This window comes from Euleptes europaea, chromosome 19, assembly GCF_029931775.1.
Source record: "Euleptes europaea isolate rEulEur1 chromosome 19, rEulEur1.hap1, whole genome shotgun sequence".
Classification (NCBI taxonomy): Eukaryota; Metazoa; Chordata; class Lepidosauria; order Squamata; family Sphaerodactylidae; genus Euleptes; species Euleptes europaea.
In genome coordinates, this window is record NC_079330.1 from 27,011,297 (window position 1) to 27,034,997 (window position 23,701).

Consider the following 23,701-nt stretch of genomic DNA (forward strand, 5'->3'; position numbering starts at 1 on the left):
TGAATAAGCTTACTCCCAGGAAGAAAGATTGCATCCTCATTCTACTTGCAGAGACCATATTTATACTCGTTTCCATGTTTTTCTTTGGAATAATTCTCAAGCAAGGATGCATAGAATTGCAGTATGCAGTGTTTATTATCAAATTTTAGTGGAATTGCATATAGAAAAGGAAAGTAAAATTGAGAAAGAATTCTAAATGGGTGGTATGATCTAGTGGTTGGAGGTTTGGTGTCATGTTCTCTTCTTCAAGCCAAGGAAGGTGGGGATGCGGCTGCAGGCGGGTGGGATCTTTCCAAGGGTATTTGGACCTCCTCGTCCACCTTTAAGCAGCTGTCCTCAGATGAAGGACCCAGCCTCATTCTACTTGCAGTGCAGAGACCCATTCTCTTGTTCTTCCAAATCTGTTCCTAGTTTTATGGGTAACGCTAACAAGGTCTGCTGAGTTCTTTCGCAAAACAGCTGAGTTGAAAGCAATAAAACTCTGCTGCCTTGCTACACTCAGAATTCGTTAACGAGAACAACAAAAGGTAGAATCAAACTAATTCGTTTTGGAAGGAAGGTTGAAACACAGTTGCAGAGAGAATAATTATGCCCGTGCAGCAGTGACACCGGGATGTGAGAGGCAGCATGCTCGTCTGGATGCTGAGCATGTGTAAGCCCTGTTCTGAAGCTGCCAACCCCCCCAGAACTCCCAGCTCCCCAATCAGCCAATAAATCAGTGACATATTCACACTTGGTGATTAACAGGCACTCCAAACCTGCAGGAGTTTGAGCATCCTAAGTTAACACAAGTTTATCCCCCCCCCCCTTGTCATCATTTGCTGGCCTTCCCATCCTTCTCCCAACTGGCTTATGGGGGCTCACTCCTTGGCCAGGTTTTTCTAGTGGTCGCTATTTATTAGTATTGGATGCCATCTTGTTTATTAATTATATGGAGTACAGAATTTTTATAAGGGTTTAAGGTATGTTTTAATTGGTGTTTTATTATGCATTGTTGTAACCCGCTCTGAGCCCGGCTTGCTGGGAATGAGGGTGGGCTATAGAGATGAGGAATAAATAAATAAGATGGCCAGAGAGCCAGCATGGTGTAGTGGTTAAGGTGTCGGACTAGGATCTGGGAAACCCAAGTTCGAATCCCCACTCTGCCATGGACAATTTCTGGGTGACCTTGGGCCAGTCGCTCAGTCTCAGCCCTGGCAAGTATTTTGGATGGGAGACCTCCAAGGAATACCAGGGGTGTGACATGGAGGCAGGCAATGGCAAACCATCTCCAAATGTCTCTTGCCTTGAAAGCCCTACGGGGTCACCATAAATCGACTGCAACATGATGGTACTTTACACATACACATTTGACACAAGGGGCCGATAGGGTTCCACTCATAAGGATGTCAACTCTGATGGAGTCACCTAGCTGCTCTTCAGTTGACCTTGAGCTTGTTTTACTCTCTTGGGCTCAGTGGCTGCAAGCCATCTTGTTAGGCCCTAACCAGGTGAGAATGGGCAGCTGTCCTACTGTTGCTAACTTCCATGGCATTGAGATGCTCCTTCAGTGGCACACACAGGTGACTAAAGCTGTGCTGAAAATGCAGTTGTCTGAGAGCTCCTTCCAGGAGCCTCTCTTGGGTCTCTGCCTGAAAGAGAGCAGAGAGTCTGTGGCATACCTCTTTCCATCTGTTCTGTAAAGCAATGCCAGATGTTCTTCAGTTTGGTCTCTTCTTTGGGCCCAGAAGCTTTCACGCTACTAACGTGGCATCTCTCTCCTCTTCTTTTTCCAGACCGACCCCCCACCTGGAAGGAAAATGAAAAGCACCGCCAGGCCGTGGAGTGCCGTGTCAAAACCGGGAAGCCACGTGACAGAGCGAGGGAAGCCTCTGCCTGCCGCATCTGTGGGCATGAAGACCTCCAAGTCCTCCACCTCGCTTGCCTTCGATTCCCGGCTCAGCAAGGTGAGCAGCGCAAGAGTGACTTGGGAGTTTCCAGCCGGGAGTGCTAAAGACTACCCAACAGCACTTAAACTAGTTTACTTGACACCTGGGGTAGTCAAAGACGGCAGGAAGCTGATACCCCTCCACCCCGTGTGTTCCTGCATGGGTGGCACTCCTGATTTGAGGCAGCGTTTACTCATGGTGGGCGGGGGGGCTCCCAAGTCAGAGGACCTTCCCATTAGGTGCTGTGTGGATAGAAAGGTTGGGGGAGAAGAGACCAGAACACTCCTGCCATAACAGCCTCCCCTCCTCTTTCGTTGGACCTACGCAGGTCTTTCTCTCCCCTCCTCTCCCTCTCCTTTCAAGTTGGCTCCAAAATTTTGTGATAATTTTTGCTGCCCTGGTTCCAGTCAACAGTGGGGTACAAGAAAGTGTTTGGTTGCAATCCAGAGTTGATTCCCCACTCAGTTGCGACGCACCGATGCGACATTTAAGGCCTGCCTTTCTCTACCCTGGTCAAACACGGGTGTATGCAGGTTGTTTCTGTTGGATATGCACAGTATTCTCCATGCACAGTATTTGCAGTCAGATTTTCAAATCACTCTGCCCAGGGGTCTGAAACTGACCAAGATTCTCTGTGAACCTGACCAAATAAGCGACCACATAGGTGGTTTGTGATTATTTCAGCATTCTTGCTAGTCCCAAACAAAAAAACTGTCGCCTCCCTCTTCTCCTGGCAGATGAGTTGCTCCCTTCACACGTCTGGCTTCCTCCCACAGTGGCTTGGCTGGCAGAGGAGCGTGCTCCCAGCAGGGTCTGCAAAACCTACATTTTGTGAGTCAGCCCTAGAGATTAAAAGGAAAGGAGGTCGATTGGGAATGAAGCAGAACTGGGAATGTTTTTCATTTTCCCCTCTGCATTGCTTCTCTCTGCCTAAATAGAGCCTGGGTTTTTTACAAGGTTTCTAAATCTCCTGCTTCAGAAGGAAGGCAGCACGACCTAGCCGTAGCCTTGGATTGCAATCTCCTCCGGAGCCCCAGGCAGGGCAAATGAGGTCAGGTGCTCTGCGAGGAGATTTCAGTTTTGACTGATTTAAAAACCAAACCTCTCTTTTGGGGAGTGCTTTGTGAGATGAGCACTTCTGGGACCATGAGGGTTTCCTTGCCAAATATTCTGGGCGGTTTGTCTCTAGAACTGCTGAGAACTAGGGCTGTTGATTCGGTTCGGCCCGAACTGAAAAACAGCCGAATTTCCCCTGATTTGGTGGTTTTTAGTTCGGGATGAACCAAACTCAAAAATGGCGGGCAACCGGGGGAGCCGAATTCAGCGAGTTCGGGAGTTCACGAATAAATCCGGCCAATTCGGGGTGTCAGTAAGCAGCATAACCGTCAGTAAGCAGCATTCTCCTTCCCCGGCCAATCGGTGGCCCAGCTGGGTCTTCTTCTGGCCAATCAGTCAGGATTGAGTACTGGAGGAATCAGCTGATGTGCAGCCCAGCTGGGGAGAGAGAGAGAGAGAGAGGGAAATCCTCGTGTGTGTGGGGGGGTGCTTGTGCACATTCGCTCCTTTCTGTGGCTGTAGGGGGCATATTTTTTGGGTTACAGACCCCAAACTTTCAGCAGAGATTCAGACAAGCCTTCTTAAGAGACCACCCAAGTTTTGTAAACATTGGGTCAGGGGGTCCCGAGATATGGGCTCCCCCCTTTTTTCTTTCCATGGCTGCAGGGGGTGCATTTTTGGGGGTACAGACCCCAAACTTTCAGTGGAGCTTCAGATGAGCCTTCTTAAGATACCCCCCAAGTTTTGTAAACATTGGGTCAGGAGGTCTCGAGATATGGGCTCCACCCCTTTTCCCTTCCCCCCTTTTCCATTTATGTGGCTGCAGGGGGCGCTTTTTTGGGGATACAGCCCCCAAACTTTCAGCATAGCTTCAGACAATCCTTCTTAAGATACCACCCAAGTTTTGTAAAGATGGGTTCAGTGGGGGCAGAAATATTGGCTCCCCCCCTTTTCTCTTTCCGTGGCTGCAGGGGGCGCATTTTTGGGGGTGCAGATCCCAAACTTTGAGCAGAGCTTCAGACAAGCCTTCTTAAGAGACCACCCAAGTTTTGTAAATATTGGGTCAGGGGGTCCCGAGATATGGGCTTTCCCCTTTCCCCTATTGGGATGAATGGATCAGCTGATCCTGTGCATCTCCAGAGCAAAATGTCCCGTGCCTAATTGGAATCGTCTTGGATTACAAGTCCTCCCCAGCCCCTCCTGATGGAACAGAAGACAGCCACAGTAAGACCCCTTTGGGGGCTTTAATCTATAATTTTTCTCCTGTGTGTGTGTGTGGGGGGGGAAGCAGAGTCTGTGTGTGTGTGGGGAGGGAGCAGTTTCTGTGGGTGGGGGGGGGAAGCCAAAGGGGGCTTTTGCCGGTTCTGCCTGGGGGGGTGTTCCCCCTCGAGTCTCTCTCTCCCTGGTTTGAGGGGGGGGTTTTCAATTGTGTGTCTTCAGGTTTTCCCTCATTCATAAGAGCGGTTAGGTCTATTTGGATGCTTGCTCAAAACTGGTTTTCAAATGGTGACTTAAAGAATGCATTTGGAGTCCCATGCAAAAGGGGAAATTCCACCCCTCCTGCTCATTATGCATAGCTAGCTGCCTCTGTCCCTTTCCATGGTTTGCAAACTCCCAGGTGTCAGGTGTTGCTTTGCACAGTTGCAAAGGTGTTGCTTACAAGGTTGTGTTGTTTTGCAGTCCTGTTGCAATGCTTTGCAAACTTCTCAGCTGTTTGTCGGGGCTGGGAGCTTTGTGCGTGGGCAGCAAGCTCTGCTCAGACATGCACATTAAGGGTGGGGGGGACCCCTTTCAGGGCCCATATCTCAGCCCCCCCTGACCCAATCTTTACAAAACTTGGGGGGTCTTTCAAGAAACATCTTTTGAAGCTCCGCTGAAAGTTTGGGACCTCTACTCCCAAAAATGCCCCCCCAGAGCCACGGAAAGGCGCGGTTGTGTTTTAAATGGCTTTATTCGGCCGAATTTTTTTCCCGAACTTTGAATTCCCGCCGAATTGCACGGACCCGAAGTGGGGGAGTTCGGACTTCGGCATATGCCGAATCTAAACTGGCCGAATTCAGCCGAATCCGAACTATACCGAATTTTTTTTAATTCAACAGTCCTACTGAGAACCACTATGGGCCACAAGACAAAGATACCCCCATACTCACGAACACTGCATTTGGGCTCCCCTCACATTCAAAAGGACACATGCAAGATTCGTTATTAGAACAGGCATGTCGTTGTTGTCCCACACTGGCCCCCTACCCAGGGGCCTGGGCAATCTGAGCCTCTGGACTTTTGTACCTTGCTATCACCTGCTCTTGGTGACCCAGTCCCTTGGGGAGGGGCCGTGGCTCAGTGGTAGAGCATCTGCTTGGCATGCAGAAGGTCCCAGGCTCAATCCCCGGCATCTCCAGTTAAAGGGACTAGGCAAGCAGGTGATGTGAAAGACCCTGGAGAGCCATTGCCGGACTGAGGAGACAATACTGACTTTTATGGACTGAGGTTCTGATTCAGTATAAGGCAGCTTCATGTGTTCATGTGACTCCTGTTCTATCTATGTAACAAAGAAATGAGGTACACGGTGGAGCACGTTTGTGTCTTTTGGCTTATTATTTGGCATCTGTTAGCCCTGGCAGTGGTGGAAAGGGCCCTCAAGTTGCAGCCAGTTTATGGCAGACCTGTAGGGATTTCAAGGCAAGAGTCAGAGGTGGTTTGCCACTGCCTTCCCGTATGGAGCAACCCCTGCTTCCTTGTTAGTCTCCCATCCAAGCGCTAACCAGGCCGCATCCTACTTAGCTTCTGAGATCTGACAAGATCAGGCTACCCTGGGGCTATCCAGGTCAGGACTTCAGCCCTGGGGTGTGATGGAAAATTTAAGCTAAGCAAGTACCCTTGATGCCTTCTTTCACTGCCCTGCAATATCGCCAGACACTCCCCATCCATAATTACTAGAATCCAGCTTTAAAATAACTTCCACTGTGATTCTCAGGCTGCCGGATTTTCTGCCTGATAGAATAAACTGGATGCTCGTAACACAGTGTCTTTTGGTGAAAGAAATGCAAAGCCCAGCCCATGTCCAAAGTGTGTCTGTGTGTGGAGGGGGGAGGGAGGAATCTTTAGGCAGAGCCCATTGAGGTGGGCCTCCCCCAGAGACATATGGAGCCTGTTGCGGTTCAGAATACTCAGATTCAGGGGTCTCGGCAACAACTCTGGCGAGTTATATAAGAGAGCCTGGAATGGCCAGCTGCTGCCACAGGACAGCTGAGCCCCAGGACAGAGTTGCTCCCCTCGCTCTGAAGAAGGAATACCTGGGAGCCTGCAGCTTTGAAATGGATTGGGAGCCGGCGGCGAAAGACTGCAAGCGAATCTGACACATCACAGAGCCCATGAGGGGGCCCTGAAAGTGGTGAAGAAGGCTTTCCCTCCCCTCTGTGGGCATTGTAAAACAAAAACACAGGTCCCCTGTGCAAGCACTGGGTCATTACTGACCTGTGGAGTGATGCCACATCATGACACTCACTAGGCAGACGATGTTTTATGGGGTGGTTTGCCATTGCCTTCCCCAATCATCTACACTTTACCCCCAGCAAGCTGGGTACTCATTTTGCCGACCTCGGAAGGATGGGAGGCTGAGTCAACCTTGAACTGGCTACCTGAAGCCAACTTCCGTTGGCATCGAACTCAGGTCGTGGGCAGAGCTTTTGTCTGCATTCCTGCAGCTTACCCCTCTGCACCACGGGGCTCTTTGTAGCAGAGCCATTTAAGGTTCTACAAGGCCAGTTATGACCTTATTGGGATGAGGATCCATCCATGCCCGACTGGGATGCTTTTGCAGGTTTCTTTCCTGATTAAAATATCTCAGACCCAGTCTTGGACACTGACCGGGTTCTTGGACTTGCCAAAGCTACCACCTCTCAATGCACTCCTTGCCAGTCATGGCTGGGCAGATCTCCCTTGTGGAAAAGAAAAGAAAAAAAGGGGGAAACATATCCCAGAGGGATGCCAACCACCTGCTTGCAAACTTGCTGATGAGCTTGTCTTTCTCTTGCAGCTCAAGCGGGCCAGCAGCGAAGACATGCTGACAAAACCGGGGGTCATGGCTGCCTCAGGAGGCTCTCGGCTGAAAAAGACTATTACAACGGGGGCCATCTCCGAGCTCGCAGGGAACCGGCTGAGGCCCATCACAGGTAAGGGAGTGCCAAGAGGCGAGTTATTTCTTCCAGTAAAACTAAACCACAGCCGCGGTTCATCTTACCCCCTGGAAGTGCGGCTGTTTGGCGGGGACAGCAACTGGCGTCCTGGTGGTCTGATTTGGTCTGGTTGGTGCTAGAAGACTGGCCATGTGGCAGGGCAGCTTGTGGGGTTCTCCTGAGGAGTTCATGCAAGTTGGACCAAACCTTCACACTAAGCCATCACATGGACTTAGCATTCTCTTTAGCCTTCATAAAAAAGTAATAGCACTGTGCAGATGGCGCAGCTGCCCTGGAGCGATGGCATTCTTTTCCAGAGCTCTCTGCGTGCAGCTTGACTGACTGGCAAGGGTCACCTGGGCTTTTGTCAAGCGGCTGCGTGGTGGACTTGTACTTTCATGTCCTCAGGAACTCTGTTGGTATCTGAAACTCTTTTTTTTTCTGAATGAAAATTGGAAGCACACTTTACTCTTCCCCTGGAAAAACTTCATTTTCAGAGCACGCCACAAGAATTACTTGTCTTCAGAGGACACTTACCCCCTGTGCTTCTGTATGAGTTACTATTCTGGGAGTGCTGCCTAACTGGAAGGAGGTACCTCTAGAGCAGGTTCATGCAAAGGCACAAGGGGCACCCTCTGGGGCTGGATGATTGAGCCATTGTCTACGGAGGGAGAGACTGAAGGATGATTCATTTGCGTCCAATGCAGAGGCAGGGCAGAATTGAGCTCAAAAGGAGCAAGATCCAAAGAAGTAAAACGTAGAGAGATGTATACTCTTCTGTGTGGGTAGCTGGGGTTTCAGCCCTTTAGATGTTTAAACTAATTCACTGTTGGGTGGTAACAGTCCATTCACAAGTGTGTAGTTTGTCAAGTTCTGCTAGTCCTTATGGATGCAAGCATAGGCTAGAAGTGTGAGTTGAGAGAGCCTGCCGAATTGCAGACTCCAAACGGGTGGGCTAAATATGCTTTGCAGAGTCCAGAGTGTGGGACCACTCCTCTGCTTAAAACCTTGCCTCTCAGCAGTTAACAGAAGAACAGCACTTTGCGTGCAATGAGAAGATTTACATTATTCTGATTAAGCATGTGGCAGTTAGGAGGGCCAGCATGGTGTCATGGTTAAGGTGTCGGACTAGGACCTGGGAAACCCAGCTTCGAATCCCCACTCTGCCATGGAAACTTTCTGGATAACCTTGGGCTAGTCACACACTCCCAGCCTCCACCCTGGCAAGTATTCGAAGAAGAAGAAGGAGGTTTTTATACCCCACTTTTCTCTGCCTTTAAGGAATCTCCGAGCGGCTTACAATCGCCTTCCCTTCCTGTCCCAACAACAGGCACCTTGAGAGGTAGGTGAGGCTGAGAGAGTTCTGAGAGAACTGTGACTGGCCCAAGCTCACCCAACAGGCTTCATGTGGAGGAGCAGGGAATCGAACCCGCTTCTCCAGATTAGAGTCTGCCATTCTTAACCGCTACACCACACTGTTTCTCAACATAGCTGTACCAATTATTATTTAAAAGCCTAAACATGCCCTCTGGTGATGGTGAGGATGGCAGCCATGGAGAACGGAGACAGGGAAAATGTGAAGAAAGTTCCTGTGTGGATGCTCCTTTCCCACTGCAAATGCCTTTGCATTCCTTCATCTTGCACTGGTATAAAATCTTACATCCCCCCCTTTTGCTCATACACCTGGGCTGGCCACTAGAGGGTGCCAACCACCCTTCTCTTCATGCATGTGATGCTCTGGTCCAGGGAAGCGTAGGCTAGTACAGACATGGTTGGTCTTTAAAATGCCACAAAACTCTTACTTGTATTCCGCTGAAGCATACAAACACAGCTGCCCCACTGGAATGTGGAGCCTAAACAAATATACAAGGAGATTTTGCACTGGGGCCATTTTTAAAAAAAAAAGTCAGCCTGCAGGGCAAGCCAAAGAGATCTCAGACGGTGAAATCTCTCACCCTGGGGAGCAGGCAGTTCACATGAACACATGAAGCTGCCTTCAACTGAATCAGATCCTTGACCCATCAAAGTCAGTATTGTCTACTCAGACCCACAGCTGCTGTCCAGGGTCTCAGGCAGAGGTCTTTCACATCACCCACGTGCCTAGTTCCTTTAACTGGAGATGCCGGGGATTGAACCTGAGACCTTCTGCATGCCAAGCAGATGCTCTGCCACTGAGCCACAGCCCTCCCACAGTTCCTCAGGTCCAAGCTGAAACTGATTAGTAATTTAGAGGTAGGATTGCAGCTTTGAGCATTTGTTGCTTTATTTGATGGTGTGCATAATTAGAGGTCGGCTGACTAGCAGATAATTAAGTCTGGTTCACAGAGCTGCTTTTTAAAAATCACTTGATTGACCCAAAACCTGGTGACTTGAAGCTGAACTTGTGAACAGATTCCCTTTACAAAAGTGTTCCAGGGTATAAGCTTTTCAGAGTCAAAGCTTCTGCCATCAGAAAAAGGGACCTTAACTCTTGAAAGCTTATACCCTGGAAATCTGGTTGGTCTTTAAGATGCTACTGGACTCAAAACTAGCTCTTCTAGTACAGACCAACACGGCTGCCCACCTGAAACTACCTTTACAAAAGCTGTGCCCATATTCACAACATATTCCATTAGCTAACTCAGTCTTGTCTCCTTGGATTGGCTGTGGTTCTCAAAGGCCTCAGGCAGGGAAGGATCTTTCTCGGCACCCACTTTCTGAGATCCTTGAGTGGGAAGTGCCAACGGCTGACCTCAGACACGTGCTCCTCATTTGAAGTGTTTGGTCTGGGATGGCTCATTCACACATGCATGTCTTTGCTCTGCAGTGTCATCATCCACTGGCGAGTGCAAACTGGCGTGGTGTGGTGGTTAAGAGTGGCGGACTGTAAGATGGAGAAACAGGTTTGTTTCTCCACTCCTCCACATGAGCGGCGGACACTCATCTGCTGAACCGTTTTTGATTCCCCACTCCTCCACGTGAAGCCTGCTGAGTGACCTTGGGCCAGTCACAGTTCTCTCAGAACTCTCCCAGCCCCACCTACCTCACATGGTGCCTGTTTGGGACGGGGGAAGGGAAGGTGATTGTAAGCTGCTTAGAGACTCCTTATGGTAGAGAAAAGCAAGGTATAAAAACCAACTCTTCTCTCATTTTTCAGAGGGCCAAAAGTACAAATAAGGGTCAGTGTGCCAGGTTAATGGAGGTTTCCCAGGTTGCTACTGACACCCGCTGACCCCATCCCCCCCGCTTTCTACCCCCTTCTGACAAGAATATGGGCACACCTAGCCTGTAAGTCACTAGTGAAGAAGAAGAGTTGGTTTTATATGCCAGCTTTCTCTACCACTTAAGGAAGAATCAAACCTGCTTACAATCACCTTCCCTTCCCCTCCCCACAAGAAGAAGAGGTGGTTTTTATATGCCGACTTTCTCTGCCACTTAAGGGAGACTCAAACCGGCTTATAATCACCTTTCCTTCCCCTCTCCACAACAGATACCCTGTGAGATGGGTTAGACTGAGAGAGCTCTAATAGAGCTGTGACTTGCCCAAGGTCACCCAGCTGGCTTTGTGTGTAGGAGTGGGAAAACAAATCCACTTCACCAGATTAGCCTCCGCTGCTCATGTGGAGGAGTGGGGAATCAAACCTGGTTCTCCAGATCAGACTCCACCTCTCCAAACCACCCCTCTTAACCACTACACCATGCTAGCTCTCTTCTAGTCACAACAGACACCCTGTGAGGTAGGTGAGGCTGAGAGAGCTCCAAGAGAGCTGTGACTAGCCCAAGGTCACCCAGCTGGCTTCATGTGTAGGAGTGGGGAAACCAACCCAGTTCTCCGGATCAGACTCCACCGCTCCAAACCACCGCTCTTAACCGCTACACCATGCTGGCTCCTATTAACTAGTTGGGCCAGGAAAGAGTCTCCATTTTTTGTTGCCATTTGGTTTGCTCTTGACCCTTCTGGCTACTACGAAATTGTGTGTGTGTGTGTGAGAGAGAGAGAGAGAGAAACCTTCCTGACCAGTTTTATTAGCAAGATAAATTTCCCATAAACTGTTAAAAGGCCCAGATTAGACCTGAAGCAAAGAGAGACATCTCCTTTGAAAGCCAGGCCGTGTCTGACCCCCCCCGCCTCCATGCCCTGCAAATGTCAGGGTTTGACAGGGTCTGTTTCTTTGGATCCTCACATCAAAGGAGATCTGGGCCTTTGACGGGTCACCGTACCTTTTGGCTCTGTGGGGCTGCCCCCTCCTCCTTCTGCTGTGAAATGCAGAGCAGGGCAAGGTCAGCCTGCTGGAAACCAAAGGAAGTCTCCTGGGTGGGATTTTCTGGTCCTGCCAGATTGGCAAGGGCAGGGACCTCTTCACCTCCTTGGGGAGGGTGGCTCACATTCCTTTGGCAGCAGAATGTCCAGAAAGATGTTGGGGGCTTAACCATGATTGGATGTCTGGGTTGCTCTCAGTTTGCTTCTGGGCCCAATTCAAGGCACCGGCATTCACCTTTAAAGCCTTATTCGACTTGGGACCAACATACTCGAAGGACCACCTATCCCCATATGACCCTAATCCACCATTATGCTTATCTTTGGGGGGGCTGTCATCTGAGGCAGTACGTGTGGCAGCCCAAGAAATTGCCTTCTCGGTCATGGCACCAAAATTGCAGAATTCCCTCCCCAGGGAGATTCATCTGCCCCCTCTCATTATCACCCTCCCGTGGGCGAAAACTTCTTGTTTAATTTGGCATTCCCTTACCACCACCCTGTGTCCCTATTCATGATTGAATTCTGTGTTATATATAAAAGTTGATTTTAACATCTTTTTAACTGTTTGCTGCCTTGAGGGCTCCAGTTGGGTGGAAAAGCAGCAAAAAAATATTTTAAATAATAATTGTTGACTCCCAAATCCAGACACTGGGCTGTGATCTAGTTGTTTGGTTAGTCTATCAATTTTTTAGCTATGGTTCACCCCTGTTCCATCTATCCCCACAACAACCCCAAGAAATAAGTTGGATTGAGAGTGACTGACCCAAGATTCAATTAGCTTTTTAGCCAAACAGGGATTTAAACTTGGGTTGCCCAATAAAATGTCTCTGCAGGCTACTATAATTTTTTAAATAGTCTGAATCTCCTGGCTGTTTTATAGGAGAGCTTTCTTCTCTGGCTGAGAGATCAGAACGCGGCCAGGAGAACAGATCTCCATCTCTCCATCCCAGCTGGCTTCTAGAGAATCTTGCAGGCTCTTCAGATGTTAAGATGTTTTGGGACCTCAAGGCCTGTTTAGTTTGGACTGGAATGTATTTTAAGCTATTCTCAAGTTCTGCCCTCTCCTTAGACATTCTGTTGTTGACCTCTTTGTCCCCGAGCTCCTTGAATGCTTGTTGACATTCTCCTGACATCACAGCAGCTAAGCCAGTGAGGAGGACTCGCCCACAATAGGGAGCAGGTGGGCAAAAGTCAGTTTTTATGTAATAAGATGTTGAAGATGCCGTTGGATAAAATGCGAGAGCTCTGTCTTCCCTCCGGGGCACTAACTCTTTAGACTGGGACTCCCTAATCAATGATAGCAATTCAAGTTGATGAAGTAGCTGTTTGACTTGACCCCAGGGAGCCTTTCCAACCCGTTTGGCTGGCTCTTTTGGGAGTCCCATAACGAGCAGGGTGTTTTCTGCTCCAAAGCTGCCAGATGCATGAATGCAGCTAGCATGTTGTGTTTGGTTTCCGTGGTTGTTTTTAATATTCTGTTTGCTCAGTCCGGAGAACTCAGAAATCTCTTTGGCCCTCTGGCTGAAGACATGATCTGTATGCAAACTGCAAGCGCTTTCTACCAATTCTGAGGATTCTGACTTTTGAGTGTGTGTGCGGGTGGCAAGCTCAAAGGCCAAGCCCTTTGCAGCCTTCCTGCCTAGGTGGATTGAGATGTTGAAAACTAAGTGGAAGAGAAAAGGGGACTGAAACCCCACCTAGAAAACAGAAGCTGGGTACCCAAGGTTGGGTGTGATGAATAAAATATATAGATAATGAAAATATAATTTATTTAAGGCACTATGACAAGGTAAAAATTATTTAAAAACGTTAAAACAGCACAATGGCATTTCCTAAGGTTGATATACTATAACCACATGCCAAACATGTTTCGGCATATACAGACAATATATATCGGACCAGGCACGTATATAGGTTGTATAATATATTCCCAATTATACAAACATCTGGTCAGATTGTCTAAAGTTGTTATACTGGGCTGTATATGTCTCCCATATACTAAAACTAAATGGATCCAGCTGACCGACACAAAGGAAAGAGAACAGAGCTGTAAAGGTGCCTAAGGAGGCCGGGACCACCCAGGGCTGCGCCATCTTTTAGGGACTCCCATCTCTACCACTACCCTGACTTGGATAGCCCCAGGTTAGCCTGATCTTGTCAGATCTCAGAAGCTAAGCAGGGTCAGCCCTGGCTAGTACTTGGATGGGCGACCTCCAAGGAACACCAGAGTCATGATGTGGAGGCAGGCAACGGCACACCACCTCTGAAGTCTCTTGCCTTGAAAACCCTACAAGGTCTCCATAAGTCAGTTGCGACTTGATGGCGCGCACACACACACACACACACACACACAAATCCCTACTACTGGCAAGGCTTGCTCTTGGCTCAAGACCCCAGCACAGCCAGTGGCGTCCCCCCTAAATACCCCAGACGAGGCGAAAGATCAGCCTTCCTCCATCTCATTGATTGTGCTTGCAAACTTGCCAGTGGGAAGGGCTATAATTGATGATGCGTTTTTTCTCTCTGATGTTGGATGGAAGACCTATGCTCAAGATGTGTGATCCTAGAATAAATGCTCTTCTTTGTTCCTATGCAAATGCATGCAGAATTAATTGACTTAAAGCCCAGTGGCTATGATTTCTGCAGTTCCTTCCTTTTAATCTTAAAAAAAAAACCACAGTCTTTCTTAGGCAGGTGTTTTGTAACCTGTTTTACTACAGCGGCCTTCCATTGTTCTGGCCAGTGAAGCTGCGTGCACTGGGAGGAGTGACTTGACCATTTTTTACAATGGCTGCGATCCTAAGAACCTTTGCCTGGGTGCAAGCCCCATTGAATAAAATGGCCCTTGCTTCTGAGTAGATCTGCGTAGGTTGGTTCCCCATGTTTTCTTAAAAACTGAAACGTGTCCTTTCTGTTTAAATGAGTGAGACGGAAGACGGCACAAAGAATCAGTGTGCCCCTTTCTTGCTTGTTTTTTGCTGTCAAGTCACAGCTGACTTATGGTGACCTGGTAGGACTTTCAAGGCAAGAGACGTTGGGAGATGGTTTGCCATTGTCTGCCTCTGCATCATGCCCCTGGGTATTCCTTGGAGGTGTCCCATCCAAATGCATGCTGGGGTCAAGGCTGAGAGTGTGTTGTGGCTGGCCCAAGGGAACCCAGCAAGCTTCCATGGAGTGAGGGATTTGAACCTGGCTCTCTCCGTTTCTTGTTAGGACTAACCAGCGTGGTGTGGTGGTTTGAAGCGGTGGTCTCTAATCTGGAGAACCAGGTTTGATTCCCCACTCCTCCACATGAGCGGCGGACTCTAAGTCGGAGAACCAGGTTTGATTCCCCACTCCTCCACATGAAGCCTGCTGGGTGTTCTTGGGCTAGTCACAGTTCCCTTACAGTTCCCACACACCTCACAGGTGTCTGTTGTGAGGAGGGGAAGGGAAGGTGATTGTAAGCTGGTTTGATTCTTCCTTAAGTGGAAGAGAAAATCGGCATATAAAAAACAACTTTTCTTCTTCTTCTAGCCAAAATATCAGAAAACACTATGGACAAGCAAAAGTCCCCTAGAACTCTTCACGGGGCTGGACTAACTACAAAAGGGGTGGGGGACAAGCTGTCGCAAGGCATGATGGAGCAGTCCAAAGCATGCTTTCTTTCCAAGGGAGACCAGGGGGTGTTGCAGCTTTTATTTGCACCCAGCTTAACCTGATTGCCGCTGGAGCCCCTCCTGTCTCCTGTTTAAGAATCCTCCAAAGTACAGATTCTTGGGCTCCTGGGTCAGGCTCTGAAAGCCCCCCCCCCCCGCCCTTTGACTTTGCACTTCGCCTCCAGCCTGCGCCAACAGGGAGGCAGGGAGGGCAAAGCTTTGCGCTGGCAGCTGCAGGCCATTTATGCATGGGCGGTTTTGCCGCCCTCTAGATGCACATTCCCCCCCTCTGAATTCAACTCAAAAATCAGCCCCTATTAAGTACGATACCAGACACTATTTTTACTCATCGAACTTTTTTGATATATGCCACCACTGCTGCACGTGTGATATATGCGGCCAAATGGAAGTCTGGTGAGACACCGACTAAAAATGATTGGCTAAATAAGATGCTGGAATTGACAGAGATGGCGAAACCTAGAGCTTTGATAAATCAGAATGATAATGTACAATTTTTTTGGGGGGGGGAAATGGGAGGCGTGGAGAATATACTGTGAAAACCAATTTTTACTGGGACCCGTTTTTGGGTTTCATATATTTTGTATGATGGTTACATCGAGGTATCGGATTAACGACTGTCAATAAGATAAGCATAGATTAATTTTGTGAGCAAAAGTATATACAATTTATTTGTAGATGGAAGAGAGTGAGGGGGAAGTCCTTTTTAAGCTTAAATTACTATTATCTCTTGGTTGTTGTTTTTTACTACTTTTATTAAGCTTTTAGTAAATAAAGGTTGATCTGTAAGTTTATACCTTAAATGAAGAAAATAATAATTTTTTTTTATAATTTTTATTGAATTTTTAACCAAACCTACAATACAAAAAGAAAAAAATATATAATACTATTAAAAAAGAAAATAATAATAAAAAATAATAAAAATGAAAAATCAGCCCCCACGCAGAGTTCTCCGAATTTGGAAGGGGGGAAAGGCGCATGCAGAGAGCGGCCAGTCCAAGGCCGAACCTCCCGTGCGCAACCGGCCTGCGGTGCGGGGGTGCGGGGGGACTGCCGCCGCCGCCGCCGGGCCCGGGCCCCGCGCGCGCGCCTTCCCTGCAGTCCCCGCCGCCGCCTCCGAGCGGCGCTCCCGGCCCGCCCGCCCCGCGCTCCATCTCCCGGCGGCCGAGCGCGGCACCCGGCCGGGCCGGCCTCGTGGGCGCGAGGGAGGAGGAGGAGGAGGAGGGCCGAGCGTGCCTCCGCGCGGCGGCCGCGCGATGGGCGCTCCTCCTGGCCGGGGAGGATGAGGACGCGGCGGCCCTAGAGGAGCGAGCCAGCCCAGCCAGGATGGGCAACCAGCCCGGGCGGCCCGAGGAGCCGGAGCCAGGTCGGTGGGCGGGCTGGTGGGTCGGGCGTCGCTGGGCAGGTGTCTCCCCGGGCGGCGGCGGCCGCTCCCCCATGCCTGTGCGCCCAGGGCGCGCCGGCGCCGGAGGCTCTCCAAAGCGCCTGGGCGCTCGGCGCTGTGCCTAGCAGGGGTCGGGCCGGGGTGGGTCAGAGCCGGCGCCCCAGCCCCACCGAGCCGGGGCCGGCCCGGAGCCCCACGCGCCCCCCACGTGCGGGAGTCGGGGGAAGGGGGGCGCGTGGGGCTCCGGGCCGCCAGGACAGGCCACGCTGCGCCGCCTTTTGTGCGGACGTCTCCGTCTCCCCCACCTACCCACCCACCTACCCACTCCCTCCTTCCTCGCATTGTCCTCCTGGAAGCGCCGTTACGCATGCGAAATAGTCTCAGGGGCGGTGGGGGAGAGGGGCAGGGGGGGTCGCTGCCCTTCCTCTGCCCGGGGAGCGGGGGGGAGCTCGACGCGGCTGGGCTTCCTCTGCACGTGTGAGCGTAGCTCCTGTTCGCTTGGGCACAAAGGTTGGGGGGGTGTGTGTGTGTGGATTGGGCCCCGCTTTAAAGGGCGCGTAAAGGAGGGGAGCCCGGACCTGGGTGGCCCAGGCTAGCCTGATCTGGTCAGATCTCAGAAGCGAAGCAGGGTCGGCCCTGGTTAGTATTTGGACGGGGGACCCCCAAGGAAGACCAGGGTTGCTGTGCGGAGGAAGGCACCGGCAAGCCACCTCTGTTGGTCTCTTGCCATGAAAAACCCCAAAAAGGGGTCGCTGTAAGTCGGCTGCGGCTTGAAGGCACTTTACACACACAAAGGAGGTGAATGGAAGGGAGGAAGAGTTGGTTTTTATACGGACTTTCTCTGCCACTTAAGGAAGAACCAAACCGGCTTACAACCACCTTCCCCTCCCCACAACAGACACCCTGGGAGGTAGGTGGGGCTGAGAGAGCTCTAAGAGCGCTGTGACTGGCCCAAGGTCACCCAGCTGTCTTCGTGTGGAGGAATGGGGAGACCAATCTGGTTCACCGGATTAGCCTCCGCTGCTCATGTGGAGAGGGGATGGGAGGCAGCATTGCTTAGGGAAACGTGGATATTTGCTGCTGGAAAGAGGAGGGGGCGTCCCTAGCAAGCCTTTAGTTAGGAGCTCCCTCGGTTTGGGGAGGGGGGTTTGACACACTTTGAAGAAGTTTTGAGTTTGGGTAAATTGGATGCGCCTTAAGAAGCACCCTCCCGGAGAGGCTCCTTGTGGCCTTTGTAACCCCTGCCCTGCCCCCCTCCCCAAGCCTCTGCTTCTTAGGAAAAAGAAGGTGCATCGCCCCTCCCCCACACTGGCTGGTTGAAGGTGTTGCCCCAGGTAAGGGGTCCCATCGTCTCCTGGGTCTGCGCTCCTGCCAGCCAGGTGCAAGCTGAGACTGTTGCTGAACCTCTGGAGGGGCTTGACACGTGCCTGGCCAGCAGTGCAGGCACAAGAAGAAGAGCTGGGTTTTATATGCCAACTTGCTCTCCTGCTTAAGTAAGCATCGAACCGGCGTACAACCGCCTTCCCTTCCCCTCCCCACAGCAGACACCCTGTGAGGTAGGTGAGGCCGAGAGAGCTCTAAGAGCTGTGACTGTCCCAAGGTCACTCAGCTGGCTTCATGTGTAGGAGTGGGGGAACCAACCCGGTTCACCAGATTAGTGTCCGCCACTCATGTGGAGGAGTGGGGAATCAAACCCGGTTCTCCAGATCAGAGTCCACTGCTCCAAACCACTGCTCGTAACCACTACACCATGCTGGCAAGGGGGGGTGGCAACCACCTCCCAGGCCACTGATGGATGGCAGCCAGCCAAGCCCCTGTTGCGTATCAGCCCCCTCTTTGCTGGGCTCAGCCAAGGCGTCGTTTGGGTGCCTTGGCCACAAAACAGGCCTTGGTTGGCTCCTACAGTTTTAGGCCTCCTAGAGCAGGGGTGTCAAACATCCGGCCTGTGGGCCGGCTCCAGCTCCTTGAGAGCTCTTACCTGACCCACGAGCCAGCCAAAGCAGTCACCCTTCCCCACTCTCAATCTGGGCTGGGCAGGCCACTGTGGACTCGCAAGGCAGCCACACACCCCAAGTCCCGATCTGGGCTGGTGAGGCACGGCCTTGCCCAGCCAAGTGACATTTATGTCATGTCCGGCCCTTGTAACAAATGAGTTCGACACCCCTGTCCTAGAGTTTTAGGCAATGATCCTTTAACCTGGACAGTGTGTCACCTCAAAGGTTTTCACATGCTTCCTCTAGTCTTTTTTTTTTTAATGTTCCATTCAAAATACAAATGGAGAAGCTGTAGGGGTGGTGATGGGCCATTGGCCAGGCTGTTTGGGGGCCTGGCGTGCATCCCACCCACCCATCCTCGAGCTGGTCCTGCACGGGCTGTTTTAGAGCCCCAGTGGAAACATCTCGAGTTTGTCTTTTTCAGCTCCTGCTTTGCTTGCTTCAAAAGGGTGTGGCTGAGGAGCCTTTGCTTGTCTTCTTCATTCTTCCTGTGCCCCCCACCCCTGGAAAATCTCCCACTGATGGCTGTGGTCATGGTGAGACACAGATGGTCTTTGGTTTCTTCTTTGGTTCTCCATCGTTTTGCCCTGATCGTCTTGTTACAAGTGATGGAAACTCCATTTTAAGAGACGTGTCCCTTCCCCTTTTATTTGGGGGAAGTCCTTGAACTCAGGTCTGCCCTCCTTCCTCCACTCTTCTTTCCAAATCATAGTATCATTTAATATTTATATGCTGTGTTTCCTACATAGTTCACGTATTTTAGCTCTGATCCTTGTAACAAACACCCTGGAAGGTTGGCCAATAGCATTATCTGCATATAAGAGTAGGTGGTCCGAGGCTTGGCTTGGGGGTCATAATGCAAGGTCAGGACTCCGTCGGGAGCTGACTGTCATAGCTCGTTTTCTGGACCACCCGCTGCTCCACAACTGTGTGGCGTGATCGCGGACCCCGGACATGAGGTCCACATCCACGTTTTGTTTATGCTGCTTTGATAACAGACAAAACCCAACCCCATGCTTTTACCTTTGGGTTAAAGGGACAACAGAAGGGGCTTCCTGGGTTCGGCCAAAGGGCCATCTGGTTCAGCATTCCTTTTATAACCCTCTGGGCAGGCATGCAGTTTATCCACCAGCATCTATTCGGAGGCAGATCGCCTCTATATGTAGGACAGGGGTTTTCAAGGCATGAATCAACTGTACTACATGTTTCACAAAATTACTTGAATGAATTATTAGGGACTGCAGTGTGTACTATTGGGCATAGCTTGCTGAAACTAGGGTGCTACTGTGTAAATTTTGCCTCATTTAATGTGTCCTGTTAATACTTACGCTTTGCTTCAGTTCCGTTTTTCAGGTTGGTTCTACAACCCTAATTCCTATTGCATTGTTCGTTGAATGTCCCACCCTGTCAATTGTATTGACTCACTCTGTGTAATCCGCCTTGAGTCCAAGTGAGAAAAGCGGTCTATAAATAAATAACTTAAAATTTAAAAAGTAAGACAGGGACAGAGGTGGTTTGCCATTGCCCGTCTGTGTGTGGCAACCCTGGATTTCCTTGGACGTCTCCCATCCAAGTACTAACCAGGGCCGACCCTGCTTAGCTTCTGAGATCTGATAAGCTCAGGCTGGCCTGGGCCATCCAGGTCAGGGTGCTGAGAAGTAGCTGTCATCAAAGAAAAAGTTGGCAACTTCTGACGTCGAAGTTTCATTCAGCTTTCATGGCAGGCTGATTGTATGTACCCTCTGCGTTTCTGAAGGTCTTATGTGGTGGTTGCACGTGAATAGTTTGGGCTGGGTGCCCGTCCTTCCTAGCAGATCCTGCTTCAGAGACCCTCACACGGGCTAGAAACACTTCTGTTTTCTGCAGTAGGAGTGCTGGGGGTGCTTTTGCCAGTGCTGATCATCTCTCTCCATTCATACGCTTGGCAGTGCCCATGCCGCGGTCTCAAAGCCTGCTCGGCTGCCCTCCCTCTCTGCGAACCTGCACCAAAACTGGGATGGGTGGAAAGGTTAGGTGTGCCAGTTCCTCGAGGGGATTTTTGGAGACGTTTGTCATGTTGGGAGAATGAGAATGCCAGAGCAGCTGCAGGGAGCAATTGCCCCCAAAGGGAAAACACCCCCAAGGCAGTTTGAACACACACGCATTCCAGTAGCTGCACCACGCCCTGTCCCCTGCACAAATACCCAGCGCTAGTTTTGCTTGTCGCAGAGAAGCGAGGCATCTGCCTCCTGGAGGGCAAGCCTCGGCTTCAGAGGGCTGAGCAGGGTGGCACCTTCTCTGTCTTGTTCCCAGGCAGCTGTGACGGACAGCATCTACGCCCTCGCCGGATCAGGCCGAGAGTCCATCTCAGCCAGCATCCTGTCTTCAGCGGTGGCTGACACCAGCTGCCTCTGCAGCCCAGCGGCCTTCCTTGTTCCTGGCACGGAGGCAAAGCGGAACGTGGTCTTTTCCCGCTGAACCATCCTGGCTGCGGAGAGAGAGGCTCTGCGGTCCTCTCGTCCCTCATGGTTCGGTTCAGAGCTGGTGGCCGTCGGCCCATTTTGCAACAGTGTGCAAAAGGCTTTCTTTGGGATGCCCTGACTCTGTTGCCCGTTGTTATCCTTGACTTTTTATGCAGGGACGTTTCCCCACGGTCACCCCTGCCGACTGCTTTGGGGCTTCCTTTTGATTATGCATGCCTTTTCAAACTGTCAGAGGTCACCTTGTGCTCCCTGTGCGTTTTGCCGCATTTTCCAGATTCTGGCTAAAATCCAGAAAACATGGGCAAAACGCACGGGAAGCGTGAGGCAACCTCTGATGGTCGGAAAAGGCATGCGTTATCAAAAGGAAGCCCCGAAGCAGTCAGTAGGGTGACTGCGGGGAAACGTCCCTGCATAAAAGGCCTTAGTGTGACCCCATGTTCTAGAATCCTACGAGAGGGAGAGGAGCATGTGTAATTTTATCAACCTCTTTCGTTGTCTTTTTCTCTAAACAGAAAAACCCCCTGATAAGGAAGACCCTCCTGCCCCTGGGTTATTTGGCTTGTCTTTCTCTGTTACTTTTCTGGTGCAGCAGTGTCCCTTTCCCCAGATGGGCCGACCTATCCTCGAAAGCTCCTCTTGTGTATGCTGGAGGGGATTCTCCTGCCCCGCCTGACTGACAGAAATCAGCAAGAGTTTACAAGCTGCTTTATTGCAGGATGTGACTGCAGAATCCAGCCTCTTGGTTGTGAGAGTTGCCTGTCTGGGGTAGAAATATGGGGGGAAGGGCAAGCTTCATGTGATTCACTGTGCTGATCCCCAGAACACATGCCAAGAACATAAGAGCAGTGATGCTGGATCCAATCAAGGTGGACCCATCTCTTCCAGCATCCAGGAAACTAGTCAGGACACAGAGGTGTAAGCATTCTCCTGTTATGGCACCTAGCAGCTGGCATTCAGGGGAGGGGCTGGGGCTCAGTGGCAGAGCCTCTGCTTGGCATGCAGAAGGTCCCAGGTTCAATCCCCAGCATCTCCAATTAAAGGGGCTAGGCAAGTAGGTGATGTAAATGACCTCTGCCTGAGACCCTGGAGAGCCGCTGCCGGCCTGAGTAGACAATACTGACTTTGATGGACCAAGGGTCTGATTCAGTAGAAGGCAGCTTCTCATGTTCCATTTAGCCATAAAGACTGATTGGCCCTGGTAGTCTCCTTCTCTGTGAATTTTTTCTACCCCTTTCCCCTTTAATGCTATCCAAGAAAGTGACCATCACTCCTACATCTTGAGGCAATGAGTTCTGCAAGTTAATTGTCCGCTGAGTTAAGGAGTGCTTTGAATATTACTTTCCAGACATGTGCAGAGTGCTTTCACTTCCCTTCACTCTCTTCAATCAAAGCGTTTATAAGACACTGTTGAGAGCGCAAACCAATTTGCATACATTACCCTTTACAAAAGATCACTGTTATATATTGTGGGTGTAAGGCTAAGAATGGCTTGTCCAGGATTAAACCTGAACCATACCCCATACGCAGGGGGTTAAGAAAGCTTCTTTGGGTCAGTTTATTGGAATCGCTCCTGATTATGAACATTATGCATGTGTTGCATAGTCGCATCTATTCAAACGTACATTGTCATGTAGCCCTTGAATCATCCCTGTAAGGCAGTGTCAATATAATAATTATTATCCCCACATTGCTGATGAGGGCTGGGGTTGAGAGAGAGGGGCCATTTATGCAGGGTCAATTTTGATGTTCGCTCAAAGCTCTTTTTTAAATGTGACATTTAAAATGCCTATTCATGGTCCTGATGCAATAGGAGAAATTACACACACACACACCCCGCTTGCCTGCTCCTTCATTCCTTCCATTAGCAACCGGCGTTTGCATAGCTAACCAGGGCTGTCATTTTGCATGCTTCCTTGAGAGGATTCTTCGAGGCAGGGGCGGAGCAAACACAAAAGGTCGCGTTAAAGGAGCTGTTAAGAAATGCGAAGCAGGTATGCACCAGCTTCGGCAGTCATTTCCTGAATGACGGTTCAGCGTGCAAAACTCAAAAAAATATGCGTGGCACTTCAGCCTGGAACACGCTGCTAATTACCAAGCATAAATGGCCAAAGGCTTGCTAAGGCAGCCTATGGAGATCATCACAGCGAAGGTGAGATTCAAACCAGGGGTTTCCTCATTCATCAGCCAGCATGGTGTAGTAGTTAAGAGCAGTGGTTTGGAGTGGGGGATTGTGATCTGGACAACCGGGTTTGACTCCTCCACATGAGCAGCGGGCACTAATTTGGTGAACCGGGTTGGTTTCCCCACTCCAACTCCCGAAGCCAGCTGGGTGACCTTGGGCTAGTCACACTCTCTCAGCCCCACCTACCTCACAGGGTGTCTGTTGGGGGACGGGGAAGGGAAGGTGATTGTAAGCCGGTTTGATTCTTCCTTAAGTGGTAGAGAAAGTCGGCATATAAAAACCAACTCTTCTTCATAACTTAGCCCCTCCGTTGTTCTGCCACACCTGGGGAGACATGCTAATTTCTGCAGGGAAGTGGGATTGATGAGTCCTCCCTTCCCAAAGTCTCTGACTAATATGATCTTGCAGGCAGAGGGTTGGATCTAGCCCCATTTCCAGTCCCAGAGGCAAGCTCACAGGAGACAGAATGCGATCAGCTCGCATTTGATGGCATTTTTATAGGTCCTGACTCTTGCCTCTGGCAGTTGCTGATTTATTGCTAATTCAAGAAAAATCTGGCTGATGAAACTGAAGAGAGGAACACTGTTGCATATCTTGTTTCTGTGGAAGAGTGGGGGCAGTAGCTCC

At 50.4% G+C, this 23,701-nt stretch overlaps 1 protein-coding gene across 2 annotated transcripts in view; it reads left to right on the top strand.

Moving 5' to 3' along the window:
• The first annotated feature begins 1,799 nt into the window (after positions 1-1,799).
• The window catches only part of SPECC1 (sperm antigen with calponin homology and coiled-coil domains 1), a 113,860-nt gene continuing 91,958 nt past the window's right edge, over positions 1,800-23,701 (top strand). Inside the window, exons 1-2 of one of the 2 annotated variants that reach the window (XM_056865246.1) lie at positions 1,800-1,946; positions 7,021-7,156. In XM_056865246.1, the coding sequence (XP_056721224.1) occupies positions 1,800-1,946; positions 7,021-7,156 (283 nt within the window). Of the gene's footprint in view, positions 1,947-7,020; positions 7,157-16,377; positions 16,419-23,701 lie in introns of those variants that run through there. The other variant, XM_056865247.1, reaches the window with a different exon arrangement.